Below are 12,274 nucleotides of genomic sequence, written 5' to 3'. Positions count from 1 at the left end.
ACAGAAACCTGTCTCATGTAATCATTCACTTTGTTTATAGTTTTCCTAACCTTCAATGTAGCAATATTACTTTCATGATAGTTGACTTTCAGTGAAGACAACTCCCTACCTACTTCTTTACTCAATTCTACTATCTCATTAGGGTTGACGTTTTCAACAACAGTAACTAGGCCTACATTGTCAGAAACTTGAATGAGTTGATCCTGTATCTTAACACTACTATTATCCTGCTTCAATTTGTTTTCATCTTCATGATTATCACTCAATGTTTCATGTGCATCTTTCAATAGAAGGTTTATACTAACCTGCTCTAGTCTAATGCTAATACATTCTTGCTTCATATCATCAAACCTAGCACTTTGATCATGTTTCAAATTATCAATCTTAGCATTTAGCTCATCAAACCTAGCATTTTGATTTTTAAACATTTGGTCTAACTTAGCATTTTGCTTATCAAACAGTTGTGTTAAGGCAGCTATTAACTCATAATCATTTTTAATATTTTTCATATTGTATGCCATTTTGCTAGTCTGCACAGATAATAAATTCATTAGGACTTGATCTCTCTTGAACCGATTTCCCACTCAGCAGTATACCATTCATAACCTATCAAGATATCTATCCACTAATAATTTCTATAACCAGGGATTTCATGGTGTACCATTTGAGACATATTTATTTTGTAATTCGGTCCCACCACAGGGGTAACATTTGCCGTGCTACCAATTTTTCCTAAATCGGCTGGATAGCATTTCACACCTATTAACCTAAGGATAGTTGTCGGCTCCAATGTAATAGATTCTTGATAAACTATGAATGGATCTATCGCCTATGAATGAGAAATCCAATTTTCAGAGTAAATGAACTTATTATCTTCAGATGATTTTGGCAATATACTACATAAATACACAAAGAACAATATCTTACAAGCCTAAGCATCTAAAGTAACTACAAACTAAGTACTTATCCAGTTTATAGTTTCAGCTTGTTAATGGAAAAACGCACCAGGAATCATGCAGGGTTTTTTCTTTGGAGGGCGCAGGATAACACATTTGTTGACGTACAGCGCATAAATATATATATAGTTTTTAAAGCTGAAGAAACGAGCTAAATCTCATAGATTTAACATTTCTCTGTATTTCTCGCACAAAAAAAGTTAAAAGGGAAAGAAATTTGAAAAAAATAAAAAACGTTTTTTGGGCTTTTGAAGGTTATAACGAATAAAAATATGCGTTTTAGAGGGAAATTTTATAGAACAAAGTTTGTAGAGGAAGATCATTAGAATATTTCTGTTTAAGAAACGGTTGAATATCTTAAACGGTTATTGAAATACAAGCGATATAGCAAACCCCTAAAAAACTTGGCGGCCATCTTGTTTTCGAGGTGCTTGCCTGTGATTTCGACATATGATTATCAAGATCCTTATTATACTAGACCTAACAAAGAAATTAAGACATCTTCCACGGCTGTTACTCAAAAATTACCACGGAATGACATTTGCGCCCGAACTATTATTATTTTGTACATTTTTGTTTTCTTTTCATTTGGTTTTAGGTGATGGAGAAATTTGATTTTTCTAGTAGTGTGGAGAGTCTGAACCCATCAGATGTGGCTAATGCAGTGGTATCTGCCCTCAAGCAGCCTTTTTCGTGTTCAAAATTGAAGTAATTTGACATCTACTCAATATTTCATTTCTATTGGCACATTATTCATAACAATACTATACTTGTGATTTCCACCAAGGATCTATTATCATTATTAGTCTTATATCCAAAGTAAAGTAGGTACTCCTTTTTGTAGGTACCAATAATTTTGTAATGGAATAATAGCATTAGAACTTTTCATAGTTTTTCTACTTTTCTATTGGAATGATACATTTTTTGAATGTTACATGTGTCGGCCATTAAATATTTTCAATTATATTGTTTGTTTTGATTTATGTGAATCACAAATTGTTGTGTAGACTTGAGTATTGTAGAAGTTGAGATAAAAATTATTGAAATATTTTACCTGCTCAATAATTGAATTCTTGATACAGTCTTGATGTTACAAGGGAGTATTACAATATAACATACTGAAAATCGTAATATTATATTTATTTTCTATATAAAAATATCAAAATTAGTATTGTTGTTGAAATAAACTCAACAAAAATGTTGTAGTAACTTATACTGATACAATTAGAAACTTTTCTATATTTTACAAATTTGTCAAAACAAACCTAAACTAACGCTAAACTAACGATATATAACATTTTCATTGAGAGGGCTGACATCATCCGGGCCAACTTCACAGACGTGATATTTACATTATTAATCAATACCATGCAAATCAGAAATGAAAAATACATCAGTGGTATTGATTGTTGATGTGAATATCTTCTAAATTGTTTGAGATATCGATATGCGGTTTCCTCCATTCATTTTTTCTTGAAATTCCGTATCGAAGTCATGTATCGCATGACCACCTCCCTATTTGAAAAATTAAGTTGCATTCAAAATGGCGGACCAGATTTTCAAAGTTATAGTGAAGTACATGGGTAATATAGTTACTGTATAGTGAAGTAGTATTTTCAATTTGAGTAGGATCCCCAATCACACCCACCGTCAAATTACCTTTGTGTATGAGATATTAAGCCATTCTCGGACTTTTCACCCACTCTGTACACAACCAGATAGGTTGAGCGAGAATCCAGGTCGAGCAAATTTAAGTCTAGCTAATTTTTAGCTCGAGCAAAAAATAATTCTAACAATAATAAATATTTTCATTTTTGAAATTTCTTTATCCTTTCATGATAGTTCTTTTTCAAATAATTTTAAAATAAATAAATACAAAATTGTCACTCCTTCTAGACATGAAGTCTGTGAAACATAAAAGCAGTCAGCTGTTTCTGATTTTTTCAAACATCTGATCAGTAATGCGTATGAAAAAGTTATAAGAGCAAAAATAGCAAAAAAATTGGAGGCGATTGGAAAATTGGAATCTGTGTTTTTTCAAAAATATTACATCTACAAGATCGGATATCTCGAAAACTATAGAAGATACAGAAAAAAGACATAGATAATAGTTATCAATTTATGGGCATCAAAATCTGATGATTCAAATTCATTTTATCGAGCCAAAAACAATACGCATCCAGGCCAGGAACCTTTGTTGATGAAACAATATTACATTTCTAAGAAATATGAAGTACCGTATAATTAATTCAAAATTAAATTCTAAAAAAGCATGATGGAGAATCAGAATTAAAAACAAAGAGGAGGGAATAGAGAGGATACTCGTAGAGAGTAAAAGATGACATGAATTTCTTACTCTATGATGGAGTACCTAATATAGAGAGTGTCAACTATACCTACGAAAATAACAATCAGAACCGAGAAACTTCAAGAAGTACACGTGACAACGTTTTTGAAATAGAAGGTTGCACTTCTTTTTTTCAGTTATCGGTAAGCCTACTATTTATCTTTAGTATTTTAGTGATAGAAATTCAAGATGAAATCAGTTTTCCAAAATGAATTCCAATATTCTAATTTTTCTTTGTAAACATGACATTTTCCACTATTATCACATTGACCATATTGTGTTACCGCCAACCAGCTCACTTCGGTGAAGTTATAAAATTTAACTTATAAAATATGAATTTTCAATATCATTTAAATTCCAAAAATCAAATCAAAATATTCAATCAAATCAAAACTCAACTCAACATTGGCCAATAACATTATTTATTACGATTCACAGCACGTATACAATTTGAAAATTCAAGAACATGGACAATACAGTATTATTGACACTATATCTGTAAATATACATACATTTCTGTAATCCAAAGTTCCAGTTATGGGTAATTCAGAATGTTAATATTCTCACTCGATGAATTTTAAGATTGAGAATTAAATTGAATCCTAGACGAATTCACATCAAATTCTTGTATATGACTTCCAAAGATAGTTTTTTTCATTTCAATGTTTTTTTTCAACGATTTTATGTTCTCCATTATCATCCTCAAATTTCAGTACTTTTGTACAATATATCACAAACTGAGAGTGTCTTGCACTTTGATTGATTTTTATGTCATGCTTAGTTTGACGTTTCAGTAGTCTATATCGATAAGGAAAGTTTACACTTTAATCATTTTTTTTTAGAAGTTTGTCGGGTGGGCTTCTTTGCACTAGAATTTGTTTGATAGAGATTTATAGCTTCAAAAGTCTATCGGTTCATGATCCTGTAAACTGCATCTATGATGAATATAGCAGCTTGTACGGCGGCAAGGATGGTTTTTACCAGCAGTTTGTCGCCGTCTTGGAAAAGTCGGTTCTTGATATCGCTGTCAGTGTAGGTCATGAAGGTGAAAAGAGCAGCCACTATGTAAACAACCGCTCCGCAGATCACAAAATAGAGCATCTGGAAAAAATATATACATAAAATAATAATGAATATTAAATGGGAATAGGCCTATTCCAAAATATGGAATAAAATACGAAACAGCTTGGATTATTTATTTAAATATCTTATTTTTCATAGCGACAAGCAACAGTCAATATTTTAGGGTGAGAACTTGCTTCCATATAAAATGAATGGGTAAAAATAAAAATAATATTATATTGAGCGAGCAATTTCAGTATTTTTATATCTGGTTATTTATTTATATTTATATCTGGTTATTTATGTTCAACGGGTCTCGAAAACGGCTCTAACGATTTCACGAAATTTGGAACATAGTAGGTTTATGATATAAAAATTCGATTGCACTAGGTCTCATCCTTGGGGAAAACTTGCTGAACGACATTAAAAGGATAATTCATCCTTGGCTGAAACAGCTGAGACTTTCGTCGTCTGTGGATAGTAAAAAGTGAGCGAGTGATTCTGTGGAAAATCAAAATATCGCATCCCCGAAATTCATAAGCTGACGTATAGCCAGCTGTAAAATATAAACACGAAAACACGATCATTTTAGAGAATTGTGTTCGGTTTATCAATAAAATATCGGGGCACCGAGCTTCCCTCGTTATTTATTTATTGACTTTTGATAAACCAAACACAATTCTTTAAAATGATTGGGGAAGTACTAACAGCACAGCCCAAAACTGTTTCTTTCCCGAATTTTGATTTATAGGTACACTATAAATAGCCCAGAAAGTAGGTTATGTTCCATACACTTGAGTTCAGGTTCAATTTTCTGTTCAAACATTTGAAAACAAAAAATCATAATTTAGATTATATACAAACCAAATTAAATAACAAAATAACACTCACATATCACTTGAAACTGTCAAATAATGATCAACTTTGAAAATTATGATATACTCTAGTTTAGGAGGATTATCATGTCATGTCAACAAATCAGATTATGTTGATCAAATCGATTTGATCAACATAAAATCTTATAGCTAGATAAAATTTCTCGCTGATTGATTATGATTACATAGTTGGAAATAATTCTGTTTCTCTCCCACACAGACTCACACATCTTCTGTTATTGAGAGACGACGAAATTATCATCTGTTTTCCAAGAATGAATTATCCTTTTAATGTCGTTCAGCGAGTTTTCCAAAGAATAAGACCTATTGCAATCAAATCTTTATATCATGAACCTACTATGTTCCAAACTTCGAGAAAATTGTTAGAGCCGTTTTCGAGATCCGTATAAAACATAAATAACCAGATATATACAGAAATTGCACGCTTAGTATAATAGGATAAAAAATGTCTGAAACATGTTGTGACAGAATAATTTAAAAGGGTACTGAGATTTATATTTTTATTTATATTAAAAGTAGCCTTAAAGAAAAAAGACAAAATTAATGGGTTTATTTTAATAAGTTTTTGTGAATGAGAGAAGGGTTTAAATGCTAATAGCAGTTTGTTATGGATCAAGAAATTGTGGAAAGATTTTTTTTTTTTTGAAAAAAATATACTATTATCAAGAGAGTCCTAATAAGAAAGTAAATACAAATTATCGATTCAATGTAGCAGATGAGTTTAGAACTTGATCCAAAATGGAGTAGATTTTCGAAAGTCTAAGCTACGAATATTGAAATGATGAGTTACGTAAAGGATAATTTTATCAAATATTATTAAATTAAATGTATACAAATAACAGACATGTTTAATTATTGTAACATTGTGAGAAAACATTTATGAGAAAATTAGATGCTAACCCTTTTTAATCTCAAAATTTTTCTACCAACCAGTTTTTATGAATGCAAATATGTGTAAAGCTGGTTCATAGAATATTTATATTATAATTTAAGAACTATAGCCTAAACTCCTTCAATTTATCAAGTGGGCTCTTCAAGTAACTTTGTATTTTTATATCTTTTATTTGTTAAATCTTTTATTTGTTTATCTTTTGTTTGTTTGTATTTTTTTATTTGTTATTTGCTCATATATTATTTGCTCTACTCTGAATATTTCTATAAAATTCGATCATGTCTTTATGTGAAAATATAGTGAGTAGGCTAAAATTTCGGTTTTATGAAAAACATGTAAGCAAAACATTCGAGTTGTATCCTTCAACTCACTGCTAACACTCCAAGTTCCTCTTTTGTTGGCAGTGCAGAAAGAAATTCAATTTGCATTATAGTTTTGGATGATGTATTAATTCAAACAATTTAGTTTTTATTGATGTTTGCAACTACGAGGCAAATAATGATGGCCAGACAATCTTATATGTTTTCATTAACTACACCTCACAAAATCTCAAAGAAATCGGAAATATACATTGTATATTTATATTTAGGCATTTGATACTTATGAGTTGTGTCCTTTACCGGCCACAGTGCGCTATAATAATAAAAAGTAAATTCGTATAGCTGTTGTTGGTGGAGAGTCCCTTGCGGGAAGGTTCCACCTCGTCTGAATATATAATTTAAGCCGTCAATGGGACTCACGACAGTCATACTTCAGCCGGGACCAACAGTTTAACGTGCCCATCCAATAACACTGGATAGAAATTTGTGATGATAATAATAATAATTGTGAGATACTAACAAATAATAGGGATTTGCATTATTAAATTAAAAAAGTGATAGATTTTACAGTTTCAATAAATTATAAAATAACAGTTGGTTTCTAGTTTAATTTTACATGACTGTATCCTAGTATAATGAGATTCTTAGAAAACTTTATATTGTCTATGAATAATGGATCGAAAGTAATAGATTATCTACCATGTTATTGTTTCGCATCTAGTGAAAATGCTAATATTTTTCTGAAAAAATTTTATCAATTTGAGAGGAAACTGAAGAGACAGATCATGATATTAGAACAATAATATTAATACTGCACTTAATTATCTGTACTATAAAGTAGACTGCATTGAATCAAAATATTCTCAAAGATAGCGGAGTTTAAAGTATCTATTTATGAGAATTAATATTATGATTGTTATAATTTCCTTTAAAAATAGTTGATGATAATTTGATCCAAAAAACAGAAATGCTCAACGCTCAAAATTATCTTCATCAACCATTAATTAATTATTCCTCCAATGTAATAATAATTTCTGTAAAGATTTTTCCTCATTGACAAAAAATATTGAAAAAGTACAGGTACAGGTCTAAGTACAAAGACAATAATTGTAGGCCTATTGGTTTATGTTTTTTACTAATATGAACTTACAGTGATGCCTTCCTCTTCTTCACTGAGGATGACCATCAGCAACATACCAATTGTCACAAATATGTAACCTCCGAACACACCCGACACGAAGAAAAACTCCATTTTGCCACCAGCACGGAATGATCCATAATGGAGAATCCATAGCAGTACGGCCAGAACCTACAAAGCAATACAGATCATTATATTCTAAAAAAATATATGAATGAATTCAATGTTTCATAAAATGATTGAAATGAAGAATGTATGAAACATCTAATAATTCATTATTTGATCTTATATTAAGGTTCAGATCATCATTCCCCAGAAACCCAGTATCAAATTTGTAGAGCTTATAATAGAAAAAGGAATTTGGTTGTATGCGTCAGTTTGAAGTGACATCTTTGGCATATGACAATTTTTGAAGACAAATGGAGTGAAGTTAGCCTATATATTTGGTTCTCTCAAAAACTGTATATTTTTTATCATTTGCTAAGTAAAATGGGGGCACTTTAGTTTATGGGCCGCGGAATCGAGCATTGAGACCTACATAGATCGATAGAGGAGATCAATACGAGATCAACCATGTATAACATTGTTGCCGATTTCCAAGGATTAGCTGAAAAAACATGGCGGAAAGTTCAAAATGTTTATATCAGTTTTTATTTTTAATAATTTTTTTATGGCTACAATATGTTTAAAACTAGTGCAACCTTATGTAAAATTTGACGAGGAATCCAATGAAACTAATATTTCAGGTTCGTAACTTCAGTAGTTTTTGAAATATTGCAAAAAATGTGCAGAAAAATGCACATGTTTTGCTATAAAAAAGGTTAACTTGTTTTCATGATGATTAATAGGTATTTTGAACTATTGGATTTAGTAGAATGATAAATTCTAAAGAAATAATGTCCAGTCACTTGATAGCCTAAACTCAAAATTGTTCGAGATATTTGGGAAAATAAAAATAATTGCACACTCAGTACTCTTCAATTATCAAATTTAATTTTTTTGTACTACTTTTAGTGACTACTAAATTGGCTAAATCTCATTGGGATTTTTGCAGGGAATTCATTAAAATAGATTTGAGGTTAGAAAATGTTATAGATTATTAAGATATTTGGAAAAAATACAAGAAAATGTAGTATTTTAGCTTTAGAAGAGTTCAATATGTTTGCATAGGCATAGTGCAGACCGATATTGAGGATCACATTTTATTCAGCTTCCAATGCAATTCAGAAGCTTTAAAAGATTGTAAAAATGATTGAATCAAATAAAGCTTTTCCTAACCTACGCTTTTTCCCAATGTAAGCTTTTCCTAACCCAAGCTTTCCCTAACCTAAGCTTTTCCCAATCTTACCTTTTTTCCTAACCTAAGCTTTTCCTAACCTTAGATTTTTCCTAATCCAAGCTTTTCCTAACCTAAGCTTTTCCCAATCTAAGCTTTTTTCTAACCTAAGCTTTTTCCAATCTAAGTTTTACTAACCCAAGCTCCCCCAACCTAAGCTTTTCTCAGACCCAGCTTTCCCGAACCTAAGCTTTTACTAATCTAAGCTTTTCCTAACCTAAGCTTTTTCCAACCTAAGCTTTTCCTAAGTTGAGCTCTTTCTAATGCAAGTTTTCCTAAGCCATATTTCCCTGACCTAAGCTTTTCTCAGACCCAGCTTCCCCTAACCTAAGCTTTTCCCAACCTTAGCTTTTTCGCAACCTGAGCTTTTTCCAACCTCAGCTTTTCCTAATCTAAGCTTTTTTCCTAATATAAGCTTTTCCTAAACTAAGATTTCCCTAACCTAAGCTTTTCCTGACCCTAGCTTCTCCTGACCCTAGCTTCTCCTAACCTAAGCTTCCCCTAATCTTAGCTTTTCCTAACCTAAGATTCTCCTAACCTAATATTTTCCTGATCCAAGCTCCTCTTAACCTAAGCTTTACCCAATCTAAGCTTTTCCTAACCTAAGCTTTTCCTAAGTTGAGCTCTTTCTAATGCAAGTTTTCCTAACCCATCTTTCCCTGACCTAAGCTTTTCTGAGACCCAGCTTCCCCTAACCTAAGCTTTTCCCAACCTTAGCTTTTTCCCAACCTGAGCTTTTCCTAACCTCAGCTTTTCCTAATCTAAGCTTTTTTCCTAATATAAGCTTTTCCTAAACTAAGATTTCCCTAACCTAAGCTATTCCTGACCCTAGCTTCTCCTAACCTAAGCTTCCCCTAATCTAAGCTTTTCCTAACCTAAGATTCCCCTAACCTAATATTTTCCTGATCCAAGCTCCTCTTAACCTAAGCTTTCCCCAATCTAAGCTTTTTCTAACCTAAGTTCTCCCTAGGTAGCAAAAAATAGAGTTGCAATATTTTTATTTGCCCAAATAACTCGATCAATTTTGAGTTTAGGTAATCAAGTGACTGGACATTTTTTCTTTGGAATTTATCATTCTACTAAATCCAATAGTTTAAAATACCTATCAATCACCATGCAAACAGGTTCACCTCTTTTAAACCAAAAATTTGCACCTTTTCACACATTTTTTGCAGTATCTCAAAAACTACTGAAGTTACGAACCTGAAATTAGTTTCATTGGATTCCTAGTAAAATTTTACTTAAGATAGCACTAGTTTTAAACATATTGTAGCCATAAAAAATTATTAAAAATAAAAATTGATATAAAAATTTTGAACTTTCCGCCATGTTTTTTCAGCTAATCCTTGGAAATCGACAACAATGTTATACATGGTTGATCTCGTATTGATCTCCTCTATCGATCTATGTAGGTCTCAATGCTAGATTCCGCGGCCCATATACTAAAGTGCAGCCAGTAAAATAAAATGTTGTAGCAATATGTTTCGACGTGTATAGTGATGGATAATGTTAAATATTTTGCGATGGATAATGTAACATTTTTTGTGATAGATGAATACAATTTTCTTACTTTCACAATTAAAGCGATATTGCAAAGAGTGTGGCTAGCTTTATTGAATTTATTTCTCTTCTAATTAGGCCTACCCAAGCACAAGATTGCTTATAGACTTGAGTTTTGCATGTCATTAAAATTATACTCTTTTGAAAAATCATTGATTAAGTTTGAAAATCGAATCATTATTTAATCAATATCATAAAACAATATAATGTGTTCTCATCATAATGTTTCCAGGACTTGAATCAATAACTGAAAATTTTGTCTAAAAGCTATTTTCAATTCAGTCATTCAACTCAACAACTTCAATAATGAATTATTGAAAAAAAAAATAATACTTACCAACTCCACCACGGTAAAAATGATATAGATAGTTTTCTTCTCCATTTTTGTTTAAAATTTAATTGAATAACTTAAAACTCCAAAACCAATGCTAAGGCTCTGAGAAATCACTTATTATGCTCCAAACAAACTCATTTGAAATAGTCTGATGATTGAATGAATAAAAGCTGTTGAGCTATAATCATTTGGGTTTGACCATAAATATAAGCTAATTATAAATGTATCATCAAAGAACTTTTCCAATAAAAAATTCTTTCTTTAATTCGATTCTCCAAATTTTACAAATTGTATTTTTAAATAAATTTTACGTATTTATATAAATATCCTCTTAAAATGTTAAAATTATATATGATTCAAAGTAGAGGATTTTTTTTGAAACAGCTGATGTATTTTTCCTTTAATATGATGAAAATTTCACGAGAATTGATTGTCTTTTTATCAAAATTGATATAGCTCAGGCAATGAATGCTCAAAAGAGGGTATAGAGGGAAATGTTTGGAAGACAATTTTTGACCCCGCAGTTCTGTTTAGGGTAGTAAGGAGGTAAACATTTCAAAAGTCCCCACCCCTACCACCTGTACTAATGGGGTGGGGGTGGTTCGAAGGTACCATTTTTTGGTTTCTCGCATATAACTCGAAAACTATGTATATTACGGACATGACTGTTATATACAAAATGAAAGCTTACATAATTCCCTATAAATTACATGATATTCGTCTCACAACATTTTTTATCTTTTCTAGTTTTCGAAATATCCCCCTTGAAGGTGTGACATTTTTGAAAAGAAAACACGTTTCCCTTCATTTGTTTCTATTTTTGCTCTTATAACTTTTAAAAATCGATGGGGAAAATCCATGCTGATTATGAGCTTATTGAGCATTAAATTCTCTCCAATTTGATGTATAATTTTGCACTTTACGTATTTTCCTACAACTGTTGCAGCAGCTTTAGTGTTGAGTGTGAAATCTCCAGTTTTTCAACAATATAGACTAATTAACAAAGGAATTTGGTGAATGCTTTGAACACAATTTTTGGCTTTGCAGCTTTGTTGATGTTGAGACTAGTTGGGAGAAGAAGATATCAGAAGTCCCCATTCCTAACTCATGTGCTAAGGGGGATGAGGGTGGTTTAAAAGTTGAATTTTTCAGCTTTTTGCTTCCACGCTCATATCTTGAGAACAATACGTTTAACCGACATAACTAACCATATACAAAAGTGAAGCTTGATAAATTCTCCACCCTTTTTGTTTGGTGAAATTTTGTGATATTCCCAAGAGTTCTCGAGATATTCCCTCTTGAAGGTGTGTAATTTGTTTGCTCTTTCAGAGCTTATATCTCTCCAACAATGCATCGTAAAAATTAATGCCTATCGTAGGTTTATAGAGCATTAGATTCTCTTTGGAATGATGCATTTATTTCACTATTCAAAG

At 31.4% G+C, this 12,274-nt stretch overlaps 1 protein-coding gene across 1 annotated transcript; it reads right to left on the bottom strand.

The window, feature by feature from the left end:
- Positions 1-3,708: 3,708 nt before the first annotated feature.
- LOC111058761 lies at positions 3,709-11,222 on the bottom strand. Its single transcript, XM_022346331.2, has 3 exons — positions 10,845-11,222; positions 7,624-7,782; positions 3,709-4,404 (listed from the first exon to the last, which is right to left on the bottom strand). The coding sequence occupies exons 1-3, from the start codon at positions 10,887-10,889 to the stop codon at positions 4,210-4,212; spliced, it is 399 nt and encodes a 132-aa protein (XP_022202023.1). The 5' UTR covers positions 10,890-11,222; the 3' UTR covers positions 3,709-4,209.
- Between the last annotated feature and the right edge of the window lie 1,052 nt (positions 11,223-12,274).

Source organism: Nilaparvata lugens, chromosome 8 (assembly GCF_014356525.2).
Source record: "Nilaparvata lugens isolate BPH chromosome 8, ASM1435652v1, whole genome shotgun sequence".
Taxonomy (NCBI): Eukaryota; Metazoa; Arthropoda; class Insecta; order Hemiptera; family Delphacidae; genus Nilaparvata; species Nilaparvata lugens.
The sequence above is the reverse complement of the archived record's forward strand: the minus strand, read 5'-3'. Positions and strand labels throughout refer to the sequence as shown.